General features: G+C 38.5%; 1 protein-coding gene across 1 annotated transcript in view; it reads left to right on the forward strand.

The window, feature by feature from the left end:
• The window catches only part of Kcnd2 (potassium voltage-gated channel subfamily D member 2), a 565,707-nt gene that overhangs the window by 530,850 nt on the left and 7,515 nt on the right, over positions 1-27,342 (forward strand). The window contains exons 2-4 of the mRNA XM_004658580.2: positions 14,018-14,180; positions 24,177-24,272; positions 26,344-26,436. Coding sequence (XP_004658637.1) covers positions 14,018-14,180; positions 24,177-24,272; positions 26,344-26,436 — 352 coding nt within the window. The remainder of the gene's footprint in view (positions 1-14,017; positions 14,181-24,176; positions 24,273-26,343; positions 26,437-27,342) is intronic.

A 27,342-nucleotide genomic window follows, 5' to 3' on the forward strand; every position in this document is an offset into this window, starting at 1 on the left:
AGGGAAAGTTTTGTAATGGAAGATTTGTTGTCAGTTGCTTTATGCATAAACAGCTTTATATTTTTGTTTGATTTTGTCTTCTGTGTTGTTGAATTGATCTTTTAAAAAAGACAACCATGCTGGGCATGGTTTTAATCCCATGCCTTTAATCCCATAACTTGAGAGGCCAAGGAAGGAGGATTGCTTTTAGTTTGAGGCCATCCTGAGACTACATAGTGAATTCCAGGTTGATTTGGCTAGAGTGAGATACTACCTTGAAAAACCAAAAAAAAAAAAAAAGAAGGAGAAGAAGAAGAAGAAAGAAAGAAAGACAACCTTTAGAGCACTGGTATAAAGAATTGTAACACAGGGGTGGAGAAAGGGCTTAGCAGTTAAGGTGCTGGCCTGCAAAGCCTAAGGACTCACGTTTGATTCCCCAGGGCCCAGGTAAGCCAGATGCACAAGGTGGTGCATACAACTGGAGTTTGTTCGCAGTGACTAGAGGCCCTTTTGCTCCCATTCTTCCTCTCCGTCTTTCTCTCTCTCTCTCAAATAAATAAATATTTTTTTTAAGTATTGTGACACAGTTGAACTACACAGATAGGGTCATGATGTTATTTAATGCTCTCATCATGCATATTTCTCATAGTTCATAGAAAGAATGACTAATAAATGCTCTAATTTCAAGAAGAGGCAATCTAATCTCAACACTGAATATCTCATTTACTCTTAGAGGATAACTTTGTCTCACATTGATCAGAACAGACTTGTTCTCCTAACAAAACTCTAATGTAAATATAAGCCTTTGAGTCTCATCAGAAACAATGTGTTTAAGGATTCAGAAACTTCCTAAGTTAAAGAACAGAACTTTGGGGCTGGAGAGACGGCTTAGTGGTTAAGTGCTTGCCTCTGAAACCTAAGGACCCCTATTCGAGACTCAATTCCCTAGGACCCACGTTAGCCAGATGCACAAGGAGGCGCACGTCTGGAGTTCGTTTGCAGTGGCTGGAGACCCTGACGTGCCCATTCTCTCTCCCTCTCTCTCTCTCTCACTGCCTCTTTCTCTCTGTGTTGCTCTCAAATAAATAAATAAATTTTAAAAAAAAGAACAGAATTTTATTACCATGCTTTCTTTAGGAATGTAAATCACTGCTTCTTCCTTCTTTTTATATATACAGAGATATGGCTATATAATTGAAGCATTGTCTTATGGTATTATTTATCTTTAAAGAGTTTTGAAGTTTTTAGCTGGGAGGAGGTATCTGGTCATAACCAGACAAAGGTGCACAAAGGAGGGTTGAATAGTGCAGGTCCTCAGCTTGGCCGCATGACTTGTGAGTGTGCTCTGTGGTGGTCAGCTTCAAGCTGCACTTGTGCTTCTAGCTTGGAATGGGAAGAGCCCAAACCTGCCAGGGAATGGGGACAGGGGGGGAGGCAAGGGTGTAGTATGGCTTAGGCAGATCTGTCAGAAGGGACACAGCTTTTATTTGCAATATCACTTCAATCAAACACTACTGCAGTGAAAAGGGCCTAATTCTCTACCCCCAGAGGAAGATCCAGTCTACTTGGCAGCAAAAATTTTGTGCATTCCTTCCTACAACACTTAAGAAACAGATGATAGGTAACAAAATTATCAGACCTTCTTAGAATTAGAGGGAAGAGATGTGTTAGGTCATCGCTGGATAATCCATAGTACAGTTGAAAATAAAAGAGGTAAACATTTAACCACAGTTTGGTGGTGTCAGGAGGCCCATAGTTGTAGCTAATGGTTTTTAGACTGTGCAGCTTCAGTAAGAGAAAATGAAAACGTTCACAATAAACAGATCCACTCCTGGCGTTTAAGCTAGCTGAGTGACTTCGGAGAGGCTCGTGACATGGGTCTAAACCTAGGGACCAGTTCCTCTCTCTTCTATGTCAAAGGTGCTGAGGAGCTGTTGAATGGGCCGTACACAATGTGACAGTGTGCAGGCTGGGTGCTGCCACCAATGAGGGAGGTGGCTGCTGAGTGGGAGATAAACTTGGGAAGAGCACTGTGCAAAGATCAAAGGCGTTTGCTGTTTGGGAGTGAACCTGCGGAGATACATCAAGGTCGAAAGGCAGCCCAAGGGAGCATTTCATCCAGCAGAGTTACCTTTCACAGGCAAGGGGCCCGCAGCAGCCTCAGCAGCAGGTAACTGAGGCAGCACCTCTTGAGATGTCAGCCCTTCCTGTGCCCACGATTAAACCCCACGGGATGCAAAGCTCCAAAGTGTCCCCTCTTGGAAGATGGCACCATCAGCCCAAAACCAGATAACTTCACTTGCTGGAACTTTGATTTGCTTTGGGGGCAAATTCCATCTCATGGAAGAAAAACATTCCTTCTGTAATACATTTCCAGTTTAAAACCAAATGGAATCCGCTAAGAAAGTGAATACCATGCAGTGAAACTTCCGAAGGGTTGCTGGTGCGCCCCATGGAAGATTAGCAGTGGGAATCCATCCACTCCCTGGAATGATGTAGGAGAGTCAAAGAAGGAGTCGGCATTCATTGAAATTATTGGCCATTTGGGGTCACAAAGCCTGTCATCTAACTGTTAGGTATCAAAATGATGACCATGTCCAAACTTCTTCCACAGATGACAGTACATAACATATAGGAGTTGGGAAAATGTCAGATTTTTCTACTTCCATCTTCACTGAAACTCGTGTAGCTTAAAAACACTTTTCCCGAGTAGAAGAAGCAAAGTGTGTTCATAATACAGAAGCAGGTTGTGTGGGTACTTTATCTAATGTACCGAAAGGAAATAATCAAATTCAAGGTGATGAGACGGTTCTGGGTATGAGAACAAACAGGCAATCTGGTTAAGAGAGAAAGAACAGTAGGCAAGTACCTCCCATCACTTCCTCCAATATTTATGGTTTACCTTCAGACTTTACCTTGAAGGATTTATTTAAGCCATAAACATTTACGGGGTTCCAACTAGTTGATCAGGAATGGGCAAGGTCTGTGCTAAACTTGAGTGTATAATGATGACATGATCCCTGACCTCTGGGACCTCATGGTTTAGCAAGAGAAGATAGACCTCTGAAAACTAATTGTATTTTTATTGGTCTCAAGGTATAAAAGGGTGGAATGGATATCCTTATCAGATAGTGATAAAGCAGTCAAGAAGTTCTTCAAATGAGAACCAATGTTTGAGGTTTCTCCGCGTCCACTGGAGTGTAGACAAAGGCTTTATGCAATAGAAGTGCAAATGGAATTAGACTAGAGCCAACAGTATTAGGCAGGAGAAATGGAAGAACATAGTATGTTCCAGTAATAAAAAGTCATTTATTCCAAACAATGTGGGGTATATATGGGTAAGCAGCCAGGGAAGCATGAAAGTTATTTGTAACACAATAAAGCAGCTAAGTTCTTTCTTGAAGGTGTCAAATAGAAATTGAGGCCTTTTATGCCAGAGCATGACATAATTAGACCTAGAGACAGTGAAAAAAAACCTACACAACAAAGCCTGGGAAACGAAATGGAGGCAGAGAAAAATGCTCCTGGAAGTCCCACAGCTGGCAAAGCCAGTCTCTAGTGAGGTGGTTTTGTAATTTTGTTTGCTTTTAATGTAGGCCTCATGATAGTGCATTGTGCATACACGCTCACAACTTTAAGGCATCATGAAAAGCTACTTCGAAAATAAGAAGACATTCCTCACATGAGGCTGTAGAGTTTTTGCTAATGGTCTTCATTTAAGCAATGCATAATTTGTTAATATTTTACATTACAATCATCCAATCTATTTAGAAACAGCAGAGCCTTTATTTATTGACATGTGGAAAGCAAGTGGAAAATAGGAACAAAACAATTTGTTAAAAAGAGATAGTGTAGCACAGTTGGTAGGTCTGAATGGATTGGAATGTTGAAGAGATCAGTATGTGAATGTGGAGTCCATGCACTGAAAGGGTCCTAGTCAGTCCCCAATTTGCCTTTCCCTTCATGAAGCCCGCCTTTTCACTGCCCCCTTATTTTTACACTAAGGGTCCTACTTAAGAGCTTCTTACTTAAAGTTGTGCTTTAATGATATCTCACATGACAGAAAAATGACTCATTCTATAAAAGAGGAACGAAGTGCTGTCAGAATTATTTTGCATTCTTTTGGAAACACCTTGGAATTAGGTAGTCTATGAAAATTTGGTGGGATTTTTGTACTCCTTAACTATTTCCAGAGGCATAAAATACCCCAAATATATCCTGAATAAAATGGCCAAAACATATCCTGAATGTTAAATGTGTTTAGGCAAAGATAAGGAATCTGTACAGGCAATTTACTGGAAATAATTTTCTCACTCTCGGCTTGTGAAACCCAGAAAAGACCTGGTTTGAGTCCAAACTTTCGTTTAGGTTTTTATGCCCCCTAGTGGGTAGTTGGTATTTATGCAGTTGTAAAATAACACTGATGGTTTTACAGCATTTCCTTTATGCAAGAGAGTTCAGACTCTATATAGACAATATATGACATTGAGGGCCCCTTCACTGTTAATGCTTTAAACATTATTTCCGCAATAACAATTTTGATAGTATAAGCTCTACAATAAAATTTAATGCTAATAATTTAAATTTTTAACTCTTCAAGACAAAGATTTAATTCAATGGTAGAATGATTGCCAAGCCTGAGTGAAGATTTCTTCCACAGAAATGCAAAAGAAAGGAGCACTTTTCAGGAAAATGCATATAAAAGCATATACCCTCATGGAATTACATTGATTTGCAGTTAAGAGAAGAGAGTTCTCTTTTAAAAGAGAGAAAGGGAGAGAGAGAGAAGAGACAATTCCTTAGCTTTTCTTTGCATTTAGTAGAGGCTATAAGTGTTTTAAACAGTTTAAAACTTTACTGGAGCTGGGCGTGGTGGCACATGCTTTTAATTCCAGCACTCGGGAGGCAGAGGTAGGAGTAATGCCATGAGTTCGAGGCCCCCCTGAGACTGCATAGTGAGTTCCAGGTCAGCCTGAGCTAGACGGAGACCTTACCTTGAAAAAGCACCAAGCAAAACAAAACAAAACAAAAAAACTTTATTGGAAAAATCTTCTAAAATGAATAGTGTTATAGGGAGATGACTCAGTCACGGAGGTGCTTAATCAGTGTTCAGTTCCCTAGCCAGCACCCACATAAAGACAGACTCAAAGTGGCACATGCATTTGGAGTCCTAATACATCTACTTCTATGGGAGGTGAAGCCAGGAGAATCCATAAGCTCACAGGAGAACTAGACTCACACACATACACACACACACACACACACACACACACACACACACACACACACGGGGCCACTTTTTAAGCAAATGCTATTTCAGATGTCAACTAGAAATCTTTCTATTGTGAAAGTAATACCAGGGCCCCTCTGGCAAACAAGTTCTCTACAGCAAGCAGGTATTGTATGACAACATTTAAGAAAGTCATTTGCTATTTGCAAACATTGCAGCTACTATAAAAATTATCCATCAAACTGTGATGCTTCTACATTACAAACTGATGGCAGAAAATCCATGAATAGTGTAGCTACATACCTAAGGGATAGAATTATTGGTTAGTAAGTAATCCAGTTTCCGGATCAAAAGAAATTGTTTCTTAGACCTCTTGGTCTAGCTCTCAGGTCAAAAAGAAAACTCAACCATGAAAATCAATAAAGTGCATCCATGTGCAAGCCCACACCCCCACAAATACACACACAGTAAAATAATTGGCCAATATCACCAGAATGTTATACATATTACTTGAATTCATCTAACATTTAAAGAAAAGAATCCATTCTTTCCACAAGAACTAGTTTGTGTACCATAAGAGGTTGATTTTAACTATCTTAGTAGTCGATGCACAGTGTTTATGGACCCAGAACCTTTCCTAAAAACATGCAGGGGTCTCTGGGGCTTCAGTTCACTTCACAGAATGCATTCTCTATATTCCCCACACTTGAATACTTATGACTTTTAACTGTAGAAAAACAAAAGGATAAAAGGAGATTTATTCTCAGCATCAAGCTTAACTTTAGCATAGCATTTTTTTCTTTTGATTATATACCTCTTTTAAAAATATATAATAATTATTTTCTCTCTTACTATCCATGGAAGATAGCTTCATAGATGGAAAAAAGCATGATTCGACTATAGAGGTTTATTTAATGTAATATTTTTTCCTTTATCATGTGAGACTATATTTATACGCTTCAAATAAGATAAGCAAAAGAAAGCAGAAGCTGTATGAATAAGTGACTGCTGGACGTGGTAGTCCCAGAGCTCAGGAGGCTGAGGTAGAAAGATGGTTGTGAGTTAACATGCATGAAAAATAGGAACTAGAGAGGCTGAAGCAAGAGGATGGCAAGTTCCAGGCCAACCTGGACCATGTAGTGAAATTGTTTCTCAAGAAACAAAAACAGAAAATGATAATGAGTCAGAAAATCAATGAAGTATGTTTTGTGGAATACAAAGAAAAAAAAGTCCCACTGTACCTAAGTTAACTAAGATACAAATAACCATTTAAAAGATGGCAGTATTTTTGAGTACTTTAAAGTTTCATTCACTCGTGACTGTCATTCTCACCACACATATTTCTGTGCTAAACTTTTCCTCCACTGGGCTTCAAGGAGATGCAATTTCTGGAAGCACAGTTCTAGCCATATGTCTTTCTGTGAGTTTGAATGCTAGTTAAAAGACCCAGGTTCAATTCCCCAGCACCCATGTAAGCCAGGTGCACTGGTTGGTGCATGCGTTGGGAGTCCATTTGCAATGGTTGGAGGCCCTGGCCTGCCTGCCTATTGATCTATGATCTGTCTACCTATCTTCATCTTTCTGTCTCTCTCAAATAAGTAAAATAAAATAAAAGGTCTTTTGTTGACTAAAGGAAAAGCATCTCATTTTCTGAGGAAGATATTTCCCAGCCTAGGAGAATCACAAACAAAAATTGTCTATTTCAGATACTAAGGCCACTCAACACCTACCAATAAATTGTCTATTTCTGCTTTACTAAGTCATCCCTCAATGTCAAGAGAGATAAATGGACAATTTAAAGTCAGGCATAAATCAATCACAACATATATTTGTCCTCATCCTCATTAAAAAAAAAACATACTTAAAATATTGCAAACATCTCACAATGGTTATAGGAGGAAGAAATGAGAAGAAAGGTGTCACTTATGTAATTCCAGAGGTGTGTGCAAGGAGCCAGGCAATGCTCCCTCCCTGACAGGCAGCTGGGGCTTGGACTGTGCTTATGTCCCTAATCCCAGAACCAGCTAGATTGCATTACACCACACTTGTTCCCCTTTTTTTTTGTTCTCTCTCCAATCTCCCTCTACCCATCTCATGCTAGTAAAGCCATGAGGACAGCATTATGGGCTATAATACAGGAAAGTTTTCTATCCTGGAGTGAAAAGATGATAGAAAATGGCCTCACCAATGAACTTCCTTCATTTTTTCCCCTACCATAATAATTTCAAATAGTTGCATGCCATTTCTGGTTTGTGAAAGAACTACAGATTATAAAACAAATGGAGTCAAGATAACTAATGAATATCATTGTGTTCATTGCAAATTATCATAACCTTTGACCTTAAACTACCCGATGTATTCATCTGTTCATCATCATTTTATGCTCATTGATTATCTCAGACTTGAATTTACTCCATCTTAGCAATATAACACATCCCCTGGCTTTTCTTAATTTAATGAAACAATTTTAAGTTTGCCTACCATATGCTATGGTGCACTTTAATGCAAAAATAATTCAGAAACACTCATTTAAAAAATATTTTACAGAGGGTAATGAAAACTATAAGATAGATTAATCTAGCTAGTTTAACTATTTATATTTTAAAGGCTTATTTTAACTACATGAACTCAAAGCTTGTCTTATTTTGCCATAGGAACTGAAGTTTATTTACTTGTTCCTTTGAGAAACACTTCCTAAACTTTAATTGGCAGATATCAGAATCAAATGCATTTTCTAAAAGCCTTCTTTGGGCACCACTATAACAACAGTGTGAAGGGAAAAAAGATGTATATTGTATATGGCCAGGCATTCTACGTAAACTGTGGCCAGTAGGCACACACCCTTGTATTAAAAGGAATAGAGTTTCTAGGCCCGCTGGCATATCTCCATACTAAGAATGTTGTTGTAGTCAGGTTTTCATTACTGGTAGAAATCGCCCAACCAAGAGCAGCTTGTGGGGAAAAAAAGAGGTTTATTTTGGTTTACAGGCTCAAATGGGAAGCTCCATGAAGGCAAGGGAAATAATGGCATGAGCAGAGGATGCACATCACCCTCTGGCCAACATAATATGGCAATAGCAACAGGAGAATGTGCCACACACTGGCAACAGGAAACTGGCTATAATAACCACTAGCCCACCCCAAAAATATACTCCTTCCAGGAGGCATTAATTCCCAAATCTTCATCAGCTGAGAACCTTGCATTCAGAACATCTAAGTTTATGGGGGACACCTGAATCAAACCACCACATTCTGCCCATGACCCCCATAAACTGATAACCATACATGATGTAAAATGCAATATATTCATCCAATGTTAAAAGGCCCCACAGTTTTTTATCAATTCCAATGATGTTCATACATCCCCATAATCCAAGGTCTTTTAACTGAGCCATAATATCAAAAAATAACCTCAAAAAACCCATAATGGCACAGAATAAACATCTACACTGCACAAGATGTCACTGGGCATAACAAAGAAATATACAACCAATACAAGATTTAAAACAACCAAGGCAAACTTCAAACTCTGTAACTTCAAGTCCAACAACTCTAGCCAGTGACAAATCTCCAAGTTTGATAATTCTAACCAGCAACAAGTCTCTGGAATTCCAATTGCACTCCTCCATCTAGGCTACTTACAGTCCTGGAAAACTTCATCCAGGGCTGGAAGCTTCCCTTAAGAGCCACCTCCATTGGGTCTACACTGCAATCCATGGTCCATCCTCATAGCTCCATTGGGTCTTCTTGCAGGCATCCAGCAAACCTGCTTCACACTGCCCATGGCCATTTCCAAAACACAAGACCTTGTTGCAAATTCAAGGACCCTCTCTTTCCTGCATTTCTTATATTCCACAATACCAGGTAGGGTGCCAATTTGTTAATGGGGGGGGATAAAGCAGTCTTTGAAGAACAGGACACTCTTTGAGCACTCAGGCCCCTCCCAAGAGTCTATATTCTTCCTGTTGCCCCAGTGCAGATTAGCTGGCCCAATCTCAAAGGTTGTAATTTCTCAATTGCAGTTGAATGGGCAGCAGTTCACTCAAAGATTATTCCTTCTGTGCCATATCTCTATGCTCATACCAGTTCATTTCTATGCAAAGCAACCCTGCACAACTTCTCAGGTCAAAGGCATAACAGCAAGCTTTTCATACAAACTGCCTCTAGTCCAGTCCAAGTAAAGCTCTTTCTCACCTTCATAAGCCACACCTCACAGTCCATACTTCTTATTGAATTCAGGTCTTTCAATTCTGAACCAAATACTCCATCAAGCTGTACTTACAGCACTATCAGGTATCTCGTAAGCCAAGGTTTCAAATCCTTTCATATTCCTCATAAAATGTCAGCTCCAAAAGGCCAAAGCCACACAGTCAGGTATGTAGCAGAAATCCAACTCCTTGGTACCACTTCACTGATGCAGTCAGGTTCTCATTGCTGATAGAAATCACCCAACCAGGAGCAGATTATAGGAAAAAAGTGTATTTTGGCTTACAGACTCAAGGGGGAAGCTCCACGATGGCAGGGAAAATGATGGCATGAGCAGAGGGTGGACATCACCCTCTGACCAACATAAAGTAGACAATAGCAACAGGAGAGTGTGCCAAACACTGGCAAGGGGAAACTGGCTATAACATCCATAAGCCCGCCCCCAACAACACACTGCCTCCAGGAGGCATTAATTCCCAAATCTCCATCAGCTGGGAACTTAGCACTCAGAACACCTAAGTTTATGGGGGACACCTGAATCATCAAACCACTATAAATGTCCTCAACTCAGATTTATTCATCCGAGTTTTATTTGTTTAATTGTTTGTGTCAACATCCTTTTTAAATTATAATACAGCATGCCACTTGGACTACTGAAGGAGACCTTGTTTTATATGGAAATAGTGTTCTTGTTGTTGGGTTACTTTTTAAAATTTTTATTTATTGATTTACAAGAGAGAGAGAGAGGGGGAGAAAGTTAGTATGGGTGTTCCAGGGCCTCCTACTATTGCATATGAACTTCAAATACATGCAGCACTTTGTGCATCTGACTTTATGTGGGTACTACAGAATCAAACCAGGCCATTAGGTTTGCAAGCAAGCACTTTAACTGCTGAGCCATCTCTCCAGCCCCTTATTTTCTTACTAAACCTCAGGGCTTCTTAATTTTTTTCCAGTCTCTACCCCTTTGACTGAAACAAAATTACATTACTCTAGATATTTAGTTATAGAGAATTGCATACCAATTATATACTCAAATCCCTAAAATCTTCTATTAATAATAAATAGATTTATTTAAAGCAGTTTTGGTAGACATATAATTTTGACATTTCTTAAAGACTAAAGAAATGTGCATACTAATAAGATGGATGTGCTTATTTATTTTTACATGAAGAATTAAATCATGGCTGAATATTTGATCCTAAAGATAGCATTTTTCAGAGTTGATCCACATCATGTGTTGGTTTATAATCATCAATGCTGAGAAATTCACTTTGCATAAATATATAGAATAAAAAGAAAAAAGTGTGTGCTGGGCTCTTCCAGAAATCGTTTGAAATTCAGCCCTAAGTCCAACCCAACATTCATGTAATTATTTTTAATAAAACTCAAATCAATGACTCAAACACCAATTTTTAAAATCAAACACTCTACTGCAATACAATTCAAAGATATACTAATGTGATTCTTGCAGCCTGTGAAAAGACAGTAGAAAAAATTCATAAGCCTTTGATTTCTATAATTAAACTTTTATGTTTCTATAAAAGAAAAACTTTCATATGTATAATAAAACCACAGTAATTCACAGCATAAAATAGTAGTCTCAAAGCTGATCCAAGGTATTTCAGGAAGCATTGGTTGGCTTTAGTTAGCGGACAGCATGCATAGCCCAAAGGGCTCCTATTGTATATTGAGAACCAAGACTCCAGTGAAGTTGTGTGATTGTTGCAGTCTGGTTCACATTGCTGGCAGAAATCACCCAACCAAGAGAAGCTTCTGGGAAAAAGAGATTTATTTTGGCTTACAGGCTCAAAGGGAAGTTCTATGATGGCAGGGGAAAATGATGGCATGAGCAGAGGGTGGACATCACCCCCTGGCCAATATAAGCTGGGCAATAGCAACAGGAGAGTGTGGCCAAACACTGGCATGGGGAAACTGGCTATAACACCCATAAACCTGCCCCCAACAATACACTGCCTCCAGGAGGCATTAATTCCAAAATCTCCATCAGCTGGAAAACTAGCATTCAGAACACCTAAGTCTATGGGGGACACCTGAATCAAACCACCACAGTGATGCAACATGACACAGTGCTACCAAGCACCTCACATGCATTACCTGATTACTTTTTAATTCATTGTTGGTCCGTTGCTACATTCAGAAACCATTTATTAATGCCAAATATTTCAGGCCTCCTGAATTCAGTTGCATAGCTCCATATACAGTTTAAAAAAGATGGGCTATAAATTAATGAAGTCTTTTGATCTGTTGTAGGAATTTTAGTTATAGTGAATTAGCTTAACTACTAATCATCCATAAGCACCAAAAATGAATAACTAGGGCTTCAAAATGGGATCAGAGCCTCTAATGGGGTCATCAAATGCAGTACTTGTCAGTATCCCCTGTAACTCCACAATCCTTGGCCAGTTCCTCTGCAACCCCGTCTTCACATTGACACTCAAACATTTTCTCACAAGAACAATGTTAAGAAAGGTGATTATTTCCTAGTTCACCCCCCAAAATACAGTATTCATTCCCTGGGAACAAACACTTCGATAAACACTATATTAGTAAAGAAGAAAAAATGTCTAATTTCAACATAAATATAAGAGAGTCTGCTTCAATCTAATGAGATACAATGTTGAACAGTCCCTGCTCTATCAGGTTTAAGTTGTCAAAAATGAAACGTAATAAGAAAGGAATGTAGCTCAGTAGTACAGCTTTTGCCTAACATGCGCAATGTCCTGAGTTAAAACTCCAGTGCTATTTTTAAAAAGATGGTAGAAAGAAGGAAGGGAGGGAGAAAGGAGAGAAAGGGAAGAAGGGACAGATAGGAGGGGAAAAGGAAGGAATCATGTAGATAAGAACTATGAATTTAATCAAATGGGAAATTGCTATGAGAATTAGAAAAATGAATGGGCGCACAGTGAATAAAATGTCTGGAAAAAAATTCTGAGAAATAACTTCAGAAGTAATGCCCTGCCCTCCCCACACACACACATACAATAGAAAGCCAATTGACTGATGTGACCACGCAGAACAGGAAAGGTGCTGTGGAGTACACTAACTGATGAAATCCCTTAGAGACCAAGGGAGAAGTTCATTTTATTGTTTGTAACTCCGCTGGAGAGTTTACAGAAGCCGCAACTAATTTCCATTGTTAAAACCAAAACTTTGGAGTCTAGTTGGCATGAAGTGTAGAAAAGCGCACATGGGAAAGTTCAGAGAAGACACTACATGCACACTTCTGTCAAGGTAGCAGAATGGTTCCTGGTAAAGTGGAGGTGGAGTGCATTGGATGCTATTTGGCTTGGTCAAAGGCTGCAGGACCAACTGAGAAATAAGTTGTGAAGCAGGGCTGGGAGGTGACAAAGCTGTTCAAAGTGCTTGCTTACAAAACCTGCTGCCCTGGGTTCAATTCCCTAGTCCCTTGTAAAGCCAGATTCAGAAAGTCGTTCATGTGTTTGATGTTTGCAGTGGCAAGAGGCTCTGGCACATCCACTTTTTCTCTTTTTATCTCTCTCTCTCTTTCTCTCTCTCTCTCCTCATCTCAAAAAAAAAAAAAAACACAAATATTTATTTAAAAAACACAGAATACAGAAGAGACTGGTGATTTAGTCTATGTTGGTGCAAGAAAGCAAAGGATGTGGATTCAGTTTAACTATATGAATAATGAAGGAGAGAAGCTAGAGAAATATGACTTCATTTTCAGTTAATATTTTTGTTTGTAATAGGGTGTTGGCATGTAAGGCTAGAAATAATCAGACCAATTCATTCATTTTCTGGAGAGAAATTGGGGCTATCCATGAAAATAAGGGGATCAGCCACTTATAGACTGTTTTAGGCTATGAGACTAATTGGAGAAACTAAAAGGACTCAAGATAATGAACCAGTGGAGATGTAAGTGACTCCAAGGTTTATAAATCAGATAAAGGGAAAGAAGCCAGAAAAGATGAGGAAGTAGCACTCAGTGAGGCAGGAGGATGACTAAAATGATTACAGTGCTGGAGCCAAGAGAGCAGTCACTAATCAAATACAAATGGGAACATGAATAAGGTTATCATGGAGAAATAGCCATCAGATTTCACAAGCGAAGGTTAATGAGGACCTTGGGAAAGTTTTTTTTTTTTTTTTTTTTTTTTTTTTAGCTCTGAGGAAAGGAATGTGATGCCCTACTTTTTCTACTTAAATTACATAACCTATTCAATGGTGAAAAAGTTAAGTGGAAAAGCATGTTATCTAGACTATAAATTTTGGCTAAGAAATATTGGCTATTATATATAAATGTAAAGAATTATCCCACATTTTATAGAAGGCAAATTGAGGAGATATCATTACATCATCTGGCTTAAAAATGTTTTCTAATTAAGGACATTTCTAAATGTTAGAATCATTTATACAAATTTGAAAAGTAATGTTTATAACTGTATAAGCAGAATTTCTCACTTATTAATGTTTGAAGCCTTGTATATTATATGCACAATAGATATTTTTCCAAAAACATCATTTTCCTTAAAGCAATATATGTATATACTCATAGTAACAGGAGTGTGGAGGAAATGTTTCTCATGACTTAAAACAATATTTCTTCCTCTAACCCAGGTATGGTGACATGGTACCAAAAACCATAGCTGGGAAGATCTTCGGTTCTATCTGTTCACTGAGTGGAGTCTTGGTCATTGCTCTACCTGTTCCAGTGATCGTGTCCAACTTCAGTCGGATCTACCATCAAAACCAACGAGCAGACAAACGAAGGGCCCAGAAGGTATGCATTCAGCTAGCTCTGTGAAAACATGACTTGGCCTCTCCTGCTTTCTGTAGCAATCTTCAGTATTCCTTACTGGCCATTCAGTCCTAGGTTATTCAATACATAAAAGAAGCATAGTATCTCAGTTGCTTAAAACAAGGATTGTTTTCAGGCATGCTACATGTCAGTCTAGCGATGGACCATTCACCAACACTGTATTTCTATAGCAGTGCTCGTTAGGAACGGCATCCTGCCTCCTAAACCTAAACTGTACCCCAGTTCCTGCCGCATTTACCCGTGTAGTGGGTAGGGAAGGATTTCTGGTGGGGCAGAGTAGGAGGCAAGCAGAAAGAAGAAATTGTCAAACAACACTAATAATAGCAGTAAATTCAAAGACAGAGTCTCGGCAAATGTTACTGAAGTCAGATTTCTAAATCTGATTGTTGTATCTTTGTCCATAACAGACATGCTGCCTCCAGTAGGAGTGGATGGTTCAAAGGAACCAACACAAATGTCTCAGATATTTTGCTTAGTTAGCATAGGAAATAGGAAAAACCTGATAATTTGTAACTGAGTTTTTTGTTTTGTTTTGTTTTGTTTTTGTTGTTGTTGTTTGTTTTGCCTGGCCCAGCAATTTCCTTTATCTCTGAACTTCTTACCAATTAATGAATCCTTCCAAGAAAAGCTCAGAGCATACACACCTATAAAATGGAAAAAATAATAAGATTAAGATTATTAAATGAGGGCTGGAGAGTTGACTCAGCAGTTGAAGGTGCTCTCTTAGAGCAAAGCCTGACTGCTGGATGTTCAGTTCCCCAGTACCCAAGTAAATCTAAATTCACAAACTAGCACAAGTGCCGAGTTCCTTTGCAGAGGCAGGAGGGCCTGGTGCACCTATACCATTCTCCCACACACACAAATAAATGAAACATTAGATTATACACAAGTATACATAACATACATTGACGTTAACAATATTTAATGTTTACTAAGGACATTATTTAACAGGCATTTGCTTAATGTTTTTTCAAGCAAAATATTAAACTCATGTATACTTAACAACAACACTGACATTTGGTCACCATTATTATTTTCATTTAGTAGAAGAGAACCCTGATATAATTAGGAGTTGAATAATTCTAAGGCCTCATATCTAATGATTTAGAGAGCCACCAGTCTAATTCAGTGAGGGCAGGTATGGAGGAAAGAGATCAATACAATCGATCTGATATTTCTGACTTCCTATGTCAACTAAACAAGATACCTAAGACATTTTGATGCCCTCTCAAAGTCTGTATCTGTTGGGACCATCTTGACCCTTAGTGAGGAGAAACTAAGCGAATCAAATATAGAACTCTAATTTGAATGAAATGCTTCAACACTAGCATTGGCTGCCTCTCAGGAAAAGGAAGTGTTCGTGTTCTCCCCTTTCCTGTTCTAAGTCACAATTTTCACCTTCATAGGCATGGCCCTTTTCGCTTAGAAATAACCTTGGAAATCTGTCCTGAAATTTCCTCAGGTCTTAAAGTACACTTCTTTCAGTTTTATTCATGGTTGTTACATCTCTGTCATTAAAAGATGGTATTGCTTTTTTAAATATTCAAAACTATTCATAACTATACATAAAGTGGGTACACAATCCAGGTGATGGCACATGATTGTAAAATAGCATGAGAAATTTTGGTACAGTTCATTATTTGCTTTGTAGTTATTGCAGTCAGGTTCACATTGCTGGTGGAAATCACCCAGCCCAAAAGATCTTGTGGGGGGAAAAAAAAAGAGGTGTATTTTGGCTTACAGGCTCAAGAGGGAAGCTCCATGATGGCAGAGAAAACAATGGCATGAGCAGAGGGTGGACAGCACCCCCTGGCCCAAATAAGATGAACGACAGGAACAGGAGATTGTGCCAAACTGGCAAGGGAAAACTGGCTATAACACCTATAAGCCTGCCCCCAACAGTACACTGCTTCCAGGAGGCATTAAATTCCAATTGTCAGCAGCTGGGGCAACTAGCATTCAGAACACCTAAGTTTATGAGGGACACCTGAATCAAACCACCAGTGCAGGTAATTCCACAGAGGAATGCATATAGGTCTATTATTTTTTTTTTTATTTTTGTCACAGTTAGCATGGTGAATACACTATGAAATACCATCAGTAACCCTGATTAAGTTCCAAATATCAGTGTAGGCCCCTGACATAATCTCCCCAGAATCGTTTTTCATGTCCAGTATTGAAGATCCTCTTCATTTAGAAAGGATCACCCTTTAAGCCTTGATATTGTTGCATTATGGAACTTCTCCTCCCCATTTTTGAACAATGTAAAGTCTTCTCTTCCCCATTTTTGATCACACATGAGGCTTCCAACTATAATTAAGAGTAGTAATGAATATTCCAGAGGCCTGATAATCCAGTAAACAGAAAAGGTTTTAAAGCAGAAGTACTTACTGGGCAATGCTAATCTCCTTCACGGTAGACCCTGAGAAGGAAAGCTGAAAGGACTTCAGGCTCCTCCACAAAGACCTTTACACAGCAGAGTGGTGGCTCTGGCCATATAGTAAAGCTCCTTTACTGAGTACTCACAGACATCTAAGCTAATATTCATGCTCCATGAAGCTTAACTCCTACTATCTACCTATTTCCATTTTAAAAATCCCTTTTTTAAGGCTAGAGGGATGGCTTAGTGGTTGAGTTGCATGCCTGTGAAGCCTAAGGACACAGGATTGATTCTCCAGGTCCCACATAAGCCAGATGCACATGGTGGCACATGCATGTGGAGTTCATTTGCAATGGTTAGAGGCCCTGGGATGCCCCTTCTTTAGTATAAAAAAATTACTTATATGATAAGTCCCTGTATGTATTTTTCAAATGCTTGCCATATGTAAGACTAAAGGAAACCTTAGTAGAATCATTTTGCCTAAATAATTTTTTAAAAACGGAAATAAGCAAGCTGCTATGAAGCATGCTAAGTGAAAAGCGTATTATGAATATCTTTGGTGTATTTTTGAATATTGCATTTACTCTAAAATTTAACAATAATTCAACGAATTTTATATATGACTACTAGAAAAATTGACTTAATAAAGCCAAAACAATAACTTAATGAACTATGTTTACTAAATAGCCTATGACCAATAAACTGAGTATAATCCTCTAAAAGACAGCATATATGTAGAATAAAATAAGTTGCCAAGGGGTATTTCTTATTTTTCTTCCTAAGAGTTCAAAAAATAAACAAACTAAAACCACATTAGACTAAGATAATTTACATTAATCTGGTCCTGGGGCCTGAGTGATTTGCCAAACACCAAATTTATACAAAAATAACCAACTAATTCAGTGAGGCAAGCAGTTGATTCAGTAAAAATTCAATAAAAACATCATTCAAATGGACCATTGAAAATAATGTTGTAATATTGTTTTTTAGATAAGAACTCTTCTGTTTAGCTTCACTGGCCAACTCCAAACTCAAGCAAAGCATGACAAACAACATGCATTTGAAAAATATCCCACCCACAGGAGTATTTCCAACAAATCATCTGGTTTTTCTACCCAGTCTCACTTTTAAAGGAAATGCATAATCTACCCCTTTTTTTGCCAGTTCCTTGTAGTCTTAAACACTGTCATGAAGTGAAGATAGGCATCAGTTGTGAACCTCAACTCCATCAATATCTGTAATTATATCATAATGGATTTATATTTTTTACTCAGTCAGAGAATATTTACTGAAGAAAGTTTGTTTGCTAAAATAAAACTGAACGGATGCAACAATCAATGGGAGCACTGACATTGTAAAGCAAACAGCCTTCCCCATTGTAAAATATGAATGGATCACACATCATCATCTGCATACTCAAGGCTAACCCAAATATATCATGAAATGATGCTAATTAAAATTTAATGCTAACAACAGCTTTCTCTGTGTCGACAATTACTAGGTACTTTATTATTTCAATTTCAGATGTCTTACACATGAACACATGCCAACTGTTCAAAGCAGGAGACCAGAAAACTCTTATTTTTCAAACTTTGAGCCTTCTATTATTTGTAAGAAATTTTCAGTAAATAATTAAAATACAGTGAAAACTTTAAGATCAATGGACTGGTATATAAGTGAATGTCTTATTTTTCACATTAAGATTTTGACATTCACACTGGAAGATGGTATCAATGCACTTTCATTTACCACCTACTATGGTAAGCCTTAAGCTTTAAAATAATTATAATTATCTAAAGAGATTGTTAAAATACAGGTATCTAGACATTGCTCCAATTTATCTGATTTGTAGAGATTTGAGTCTGGAAATTTTTATTTCTAACAAGTTCCCAGGTAATAGTGCTATTGCTGCTATTGTGGGAGCAACACCTTGAGAACTATCACCTAGCACGTTCAACAATGTCCAAACCAAAGGCTCTTTAAAACACAGTTCTAGAATAATGACAAGGCAACAAATAACACACTGCTAAAGTCTAATGCTGACCTTTTTTACATATCCTCTGCTAAAATCCAAGTCACCAGTTTTCTACCCTAAATATCTGTGGACAATCTAGTTTTTGTAATTATTTTTTTATTTACAAGGAGATTGAGATAGAGATAGAAGAGAAACAGAGAGAGAATGGGCATGGCAGGGCCTCTAGCCTCTACAAATGAGCTCAGATGCATGTGCTCCTTGTGCATCTGGCTTATGTGGTACCTAGGGAATTGAGCCTGGGTCCTTTGTTTTTGCAGGCAAATGCCTTAACCACTAAGCCATCTTTACAGCCCTAATCTAGTTTTTGATTTATCTATACTATTTTCCTGTCATCAGCTTATATAGGAATATGTACTTATACTTCTCTATGTCTACCCTATGTTTCCACTATACACCTTCATTCTTAGCCTTTTCCTCCATCCCTGCATTAACATAGCAACTAACACATTGCTGTCCAGGGTCCAAATAAGGCCAAACATCAGTCTGTGTATTAAGAAACTTCTGGTATTATAGTCATGAATTCATTAATTGCTCCTTCTTTTCTCTCTCAATATTACTTACAGTCTTTCAGATGTCACTGACATCACTGTGTCACTCTGCTTACTGTATAACTTGTAACATGTGGCATAAGATAGCCTTGTAAGTAATCAATAAAATACCAAGTGCATGTGTGGCAAAGATGTGTTCACCATGGCTGTGACCTTGGTTCCGACAGTGCCATGGAGGAAGTACCCAAGAGTATCTAAAACAATACTGGACAAACAATGCCCTAGAGTATCCTTGACATGAATGTCTCTAGGAATACATTGGCATGATTGGATTCTCATCCCCTCTTACATCTTTCAGTTTTTATCTTCCCCTGGTTGAAGTTCTCTTGCTGGTCATTAATTCCACTCATTTGTTCCTCCAACCCCAGTCTGAGCACTGTTCCTGCCAGTAACTGGCTTCCCCAGTATGAACATACTCTAGAGTGAGCAGAATATACTGTCTCCCAGGGACTACCCTCCATTCTCTAAAATCATTATCTCACTTGTATCATTCTAAGACAAGCAGAAATATTCCAAAAATCTCCTTACAACTTTAAAAACTAATAAAAAATAATATTATGTTAAACCCACATGATACATTTCAGAACATTACAAGTAAGAAACAACTATAAGTGCATGTTCTAAAACTCATATCAGGAGGGAGTATATAGGCCAACATTTGTAGAGTTAGGAATTACTTCAGGCTAGTAAAGAGAAAGACTTTCTCTCTTTCACTCTTCAGGCTACCTTGGATACCTTCATATTTTTTTAACAGTATAAAAGACATTTTGTGATTTGGTAGCAGGATGGTTCGAAATCTTCTTAATATAGCTCATGCTTCCTTAGAGGATGGATGCTCATTTATGATCATTGTCAGGAGGATGGTCTTGCTCTCTGGCTCTCAACCCCTATTCTAGAAAATAGACAGTAAAATTGCAAAGTATCATGTGGTATGATTGAAAACAATCTTCTCACTAAAAAGCATCACACCCAATGCATAAAACGTTCTGATATGTACAAAATCACATAGTTCCATGTCAATTTAGTTTCAAGAGAATGCTTGATATCTCCTCTATTATCCTCAGATACAGGAAGAGAAACCCCAAAGGGAAGAAGCCTGTTTGACATTCCAACCTTTACTTGGCCAAAGAACCAGTTATAAATCTTTCTTGGGCTCTTGCATTTTCCCTGTTGCAGAACCTACTTTGAGAAATCTTATTGATATTAGAGGATTAGGCAAAAACTGAGTTAATGGAAAATGGGGATGAGTAGGAGAAAAACTCTAAAAATAAAGACAATTTCTCCTTGAACACCATTAGTATTTCTTAATGACAAAGGTTTTATCTTAAAACTGACAACATAAGCCCAATTTTTTTTCCAATTTTTAATTAAAATTTGAAAGCCTTCTATTTTGCATATAGGATACAGTAACATATTTACTAAGAGTTCATCCTAATTTGCATTCTCTCTGCTGGTATTCTGCCTTGGCAAAAAGTTGCTGTTTCCTACAAAGATGATGTAGTGGTTTGGAAGGTGTGATAGTTTAAATGTATGGTCCCCTAGACTCAGGTGTTTTATTAACATTGAGCTCACAATGTGAGCCCTAGAAGGCAGATCCCTGCTACAGTGGTGGGGGGCGGGGAGCATGTCACTGTGGGCAGATACTGGAGTCCAGCCCTAAGCTATGTTTGGGGGCAGATCTTCATTCCAGCTCAAAGATGTGGGAGAGCAGTTTGAATTCTGGCACTTCAGGCTGGCTGTTGGTGGTTTCTCTCTGTTTGCATCTATGAAAGGGAGCCAGTTCCTTTCACCCATTGAAGGTGTCTCCCTTAACTCTCTCAGCCTCATATAAAATCCCCTTCTTCCCATAAGCTGTGTCTGGCTGGATGTTTGCCTCATCAATGAGGAGCTGACTGTAACAGAAGGATTGTTCTCTTCTAACCTTTCAAGGACACAACCAGGATTGCCAAGATTGTCATACTGAGTAGGTCAAAAGTAAAGCAATTCTCTAAAAATATAGCAATTTCCTTCAAATGCATGTTGGAACCAAAGATATAATCACAGATCATAAAGATTAGCATTCAGCAAGTATTTGGTGCAATGCTACACAAGATAAATGAACCCAATTAACGCATATAGTAGTGCAGTAAAGTGAAACCAAAGTCATAATTAAAATTAAGATGAGGGATACTTTAGCTAACAAAAGGCATGACAGCAAAAAAAAAAAAAGTCTATTCTATCTATAAAACCATTACCTAAGGTTACAGCTATATCTATACAAGTGATTGCATATATATAATCTGTTTCCTATTATAGAATGAGAATTATAGACTATTCTCTTTTGTATTTTAGTTAATGTAAATTATGACTCAATGAAAGAAAATAACATTCCTCAATACTATTGTTAAACTCATGAAGAATGGCAAGTGTGAGAAGTAACTATGATATAGTTACTAGTAATATTAGCAGTTGCAAAATCAGAAAGAGAAATAATTAAGGGAGGGAGAGGAAAAGAGAAAGAAGGGGAGATGGGAGTGAAGGAAAGGGGAAGAGAGAGGAGAGGGCAGGAAAGAAGAGGTAGGAGTGAAGCGCAATAAGAAATAAGGGAGGGAGAAAACATAGAGGGAAATAGTGGATAGAAAAAACTAGAAGGGAACCACAAAAAGGCAAGGAGTATTTCAAGAGATGAAAAGAATTTTAGGAGTGAAATTTGAACAATAAGACCTTTCTGGAAATCAATACAAAAATTGCTTATTTCTAAATGATTGGGGGCAATTCTCAGTCACTTCCAATTGTGCTCGTCACTTGCTATTGTTTTGCAGCATCTGGTCTGAAATCTTAGTCCGTGAAGCTTTTGATGATATAAATTTTCTACCTCTGTACTTTATTCTCTTGTATTGGTTCAATATTTTGAATGATCTAAAGATTACATCGATGACAAAGAGTGAAATTTGTCCATTTTTTCCATCACCTACAAAAAATTATCTTGGTATATTATTTTAAGCTCAAATCTGCAATCATAAAGGATAAATTTAGAGATGAATGGAGAGAGGGTAGAACTAAAGCCAATATAGCATGTAAGAGTTATTTTAAGTGATCCAAACGTCCGAGTGCTGCTATCAAATAAAGTAGATGAAAGGAAATCCTGGTGCCATAAATTTATAGGGAAACTTGGTAAAACCTAGTAAACACACATACCCTTTGATATAGAAATAAGTCTCCTATCAAAAATGTGTCACCATGATTTCAAAGAAGGAACATTGCTTGTGGTGATAAAAGATAGTTAATAAAAATCAACTAGGGTGGTTGTTGGGAAAAGCTTGGTGGTAAAAGGCACTTGCTTGTAAGTCTGCCAACCCAAGTTAAATCTTCCTAGGCACCATTGTAAAAAACAGAAGGAAAGTGATATAGTGTCTGTAATCCTAATGCTTCTATGGCAATAGGAGGCAGAGTCAGGATAATCTGGAAGTTCACAAGCACCAATGGCAAGAGACCCTGCCTCAAAATTGTGGATAGGGGCTCGAGAGATGGGTTAGAGGTCAAGGTGCTTGGCTGCAAAGCCAAAGAACCCCGGTTGGTTTCTCAGTATCCACATAAAGCCAAGGTGGCACGTACATCTGGAGTTTTGTTTGTATTGGCTAGAGGTCCTGATGAACCCTTTTTTTTCTCTCTTTTCTATCTGCCATTATCCCTTTCTCATAAGTAAGTTAATCAATAAAGGTGGAGGGGAAGGAGATACACCCAGAGGTTCTTCTCTGGTTTCCACACATGAGCTGAGGCAAGAACGTGCCTGTATACATAAACACATATACATACATACATACATGCAATTAAACGATTAAAAATGGAAATAAAATTAATTGTAACTGGGCCTAAAAATGCATGCCTGTAATCCCATCATTGGGGAGGTGGAGGCAGGGGGCCACCCTCTGCTTCATGGTGAGTTCAGCCTGAGCTACCTGAGAATCTCACTCAAAAAAATGAATAAATAAATAAATAATAAAGCTAGTAAAGTTAATTGGGTTTGGTGTGGTGATATACCCCTATAATCCCAGCTCCTTAGGAAGCTAAAGCCTGAAGATCACAAGTTCAATGCTAGCCTGGACAATTTAGCATAACCCTTTCTTGAAAATTTTCATTGAAAAATATGAAGGATTGGGAGTGTGAGTCAGTGGTAAAACACTTGCCTAGGATGCACAGAATCTTGGGCTTAAGGGTTGCTAAGATGTCTCAGAGGTTAAAGCCTCTTGCTTGCAAAGACTGTTCATGCAGTTTCAATCCTCAAGCCTCCCACATAAGCTGGACACCCACCATTAAAAGTGATGCATTCATTTGCAGAGGCAAGAAGCCATATGCGCGCGCGAGCGCACACACACACATGTACAGCATGGAAATAAGTAAATGAAAAGTAAAAATTAGGGCTGGAGAGATGGCTTAGTGGTTAAGGTGCTTCACTGTAAAGCCTAAGGACCCAGGTTTGATTCTGCATGTCCCACATAAGCAAGATGCACACAGTGGCACATGCATCTGGAGTTCTGTTTTAAAAATTGAATCTCTATGCTGTGTTCTGCATTTGGACAGATTCAAGAGTTAAATAAAAATCAGATGAATTCATAATGGCACAGACCTGTGCCAGCAAACAGATTAAATAAGTTTAGAGATTTTGTTTTATTTTTGATGCCATATTCTTCAGCATGGATTCACCTCTGACCAACTTAACAGGATAATTATGAAATATAATTTAAGTTTGCACATGCAGATGCAGCCAGTCAATGAACCCAGAAAGAAAGAAAGGTAGAAGGAGGGATGTGGATAGAAGAGAAGGGAAAGGAAGGGGAGGGGAGGGGAGGGGAGGGGAGGGGAGGGGAGGGGAGAGAAGGGGAGGAGAGGACTTTCAATTGTGTGTGGAGAACTGGTTTACTTTTAAAATGCCCATGCTAGCAGTATAAGAGTGTATTCACTGATTCACGAACAGGATTCATGTTAACAGGAAATTCATTTTTCTTCTCTTATAGAAAGCTAGACTTGCCAGGATCCGGGCAGCAAAAAGCGGAAGTGCCAACGCTTACATGCAGAGCAAGCGGAACGGCTTACTCAGCAACCAGCTAGAGGTATAGTCAAGCCCTTCATGTTTTTTTTAATGATCAATTTATCAATGTGATATCGATTTAGTTCGACTTAAACATATGTTTTTATTATGGGCAATGATGAAAATGACTACTGGAACAACAAACATATCATCTTAATAACTCCCCCCCACACACACACGCTAGTTGTAAAATGGCAGAGTCTGGGCTGTGAAGTATGGCTAGTGAGTCACGGTTCCTATTCCTGAACATGCAATAGCTCAGGCTATCCACAGTAACGTCAGAGAAGTAACAAACAGTTATTCAAATTGTTTTTTTCTTTGCTTTTTCATTTATTTTTATTTTTAATTTTTTTAGTTTTTCTTGTTTTTGATAATTTCATAAAAGTATATTATATATTCTGATCATATGCACCCCCTTTCTATTCTTCTCTGTCTTCAAATTAACTCTTTCCTGCTGTCTTGCCTTCTTTTACACATGGAGATAAATTAGCGCTGCTTGTACAATGATGGATGGTGGATAATTTACTACTGTAGGATGTGCAGCTTACCAGAGGCCACACCACGGGTGAACATGACTTGTCTTCCCTCAGCAACCCCTATCTGCCAGGAGCTCCCCTGGCAAGAACAGGGTCTCATGAATCCCTCTCCAGTGCATGGTGAAATATTTGGGAACTATAGCTGCTACAAGTTCATGAGTATAATGGCTGGAAAACATCAGTCCATAGCACTCCTTCCTTGCCTTTGGCTCATAAATTCCTTCAAGCCCCTCTTCCACTATTTTCCATCAGCCTCACAGAGGATGGTATCGATACCCCATTTAGTTCTTAGCCCACTATAATCACTTATTTGCAGCATTTTCACTGACTATGTGACTGTACACTAACCTCCGACCCCTGAAAAAAATGAACTTCTGCAACTAAGGCTGAAAGTAGCAATAATCTATGGGAATAAAAACAAATACTTACACTGAAGTTTTTCTATTTAACATAACAATAATATTAGTCCCCCCCCCCTTACTACGTATGACCTCTACAGTCACAGACTTTTTCCCAGGTCTATAGTACAGTACAGAACTATGAATTTCCTGTTGTGGAGTAGAACACAAATCAAATCAGAAAGCAGTTGTTTACCCCCATAACAGTGGTGTCAGTGTTTTTTGGCAAATTACTTGTGTAGTTCACAGGGTCCACAGCTGGGTAAGAATGTTGATGACATTGCTCCTCCAGCAACATGCATCACATCTTTCAGCACTATGAAAGAAAGGTGGTACTGAGAAAGACTCCAGCTCAGTTCCAGTTTGACTTTTCAGTGTCTACCAACTGAAGCCTGTGGTATCTTTAGCAATAAGGACTTACCATCCCATTGTGGAGGACAACCAAGTTAAACGTTTAATTATTTGAGGGGGGGGGGTGGTTTCTGAGGTAGGGTCTCCGTCTAGCTCAGGCTGACCTAGATTCACTATGTAGTCTCATGGTGGCCTACCTCTGCCTCCCGAGTGCTGGAATTAAAGGCATGCACCACCAGGCCAAGCTTAATTCTTTTTAATACCAAAATTATTTTCAATCTTTAAATTTCACTGGGGAGACTAGAAGACACAACATCTTGTTTTACTTCTTAGTGGGGAAAGAACACAATTCATTCAGTGTTTGGAAGATCACAAGGTCAAAATACAACTTGAGAAGCTTTTACCTCCAACCATTTATCTGATATTTATGATTGCAGTCATCTTTCCTTGCAAAGTAGCTTTCATGTAGATGAACACCATAATAGTTTCAGGATCATCTAAGCACAAGGTTAACACCCAATAATGGCTCTCTGGTTTACAAATGAGTCTTAAATGAGTAAAAGAGAACTACGTTTTCATTTCAGGGCAGCATTGTCTACAAACCTCTAATTTGATGAAAACTTGCATGTTGATCATTGTAACTTAAACTCAACTACATATTTATTTCTTTTTAGTTGAAAATAAAAACAAAAGTAAAATGTGTCAGATAATCTCAGACATAGACCATATCTCCACGTGAGTGCATAGCTGAGGGTCTTGTTGCTTGAAAAAATACCTTGAAAGCAATCTGTGCTGTCTGTGTTCACAGTCCTCGGAGGATGAGCAAGCCTTCATTAGCAAATCTGGTTCCAGCTTTGAGACCCAGCACCACCACCTGCTTCACTGCCTGGAGAAGACCACGGTAAGAAGGCAGCTCACTGTGCCGTGAGCTACCCTCGCTCCTCTGTGTGCTGAGCTTCCAAACATCATTTGGCTCTCTGCATCTATGGAAAATGTGTAAAAAAACAAAAAAAAACAGAAAGTCCACCATATTTCAAATTACTTAGTGACAATTCAACTTACTATAATGTTATTTAAGATATTTACCCCTTCATGATTACATTAACTCTAATCCAAAATATCTATTAATATAGATGGACAGTTCTCATACAATCAAATATTTCTTTTCTTTTTGCAAAAGAAAAAGGGGAAAGGATGATGTTTCAAGTGTTCCCAGCATCTGAATGGAAAATATTAAAGCAGTAACCAAAATAAAAGGAGAGAGAGAGAGAGAAGAATTTCTTTAATTACAGGTATAATGAAAAGGTGCAAAGAGGCAGATGGTTAAAAACAACCCGTTTTACAAAAGCACACAGTTTCCACTTGGGGGGAGTTTTCTACTTATGCACCAAATAAGACAAGACCCAAGAGTATTATAAAATCTTTTTTTTTTAAATATTTTTATTTATTTATTTGAGAGTGACAGACACAGAGAGAAAGACAGATAGAGGGAGAGAGAGAGAATGGGCGCGCCAGGGCTTCCAGCCTCTGCAAACGAACTCCAGACGCGTGTGCCCCCTTGTGCATCTGGCTAATGTGGGACCTGGGGAACCGAGCCTCGAACCGGGGTCCTTAGGCTTCACAGGCAAGCACTTAACCACTAAGCCATCTCTCCAGCCCTAAAATCTTAAATCCTGAGTTAGATGATGAGTAGCGCACCTCACATTTTCTCACCTTTTTGGTGTTATTTTATGTATATTTTATGACTTCTCTGTATTCATCACATATTAAATTATTGCTTTACATAATGGTAAAGATGCTACTCAGC

Source organism: Jaculus jaculus, chromosome 10 (assembly GCF_020740685.1).
Source record: "Jaculus jaculus isolate mJacJac1 chromosome 10, mJacJac1.mat.Y.cur, whole genome shotgun sequence".
Lineage (NCBI taxonomy): Eukaryota > Metazoa > Chordata > Mammalia > Rodentia > Dipodidae > Jaculus > Jaculus jaculus.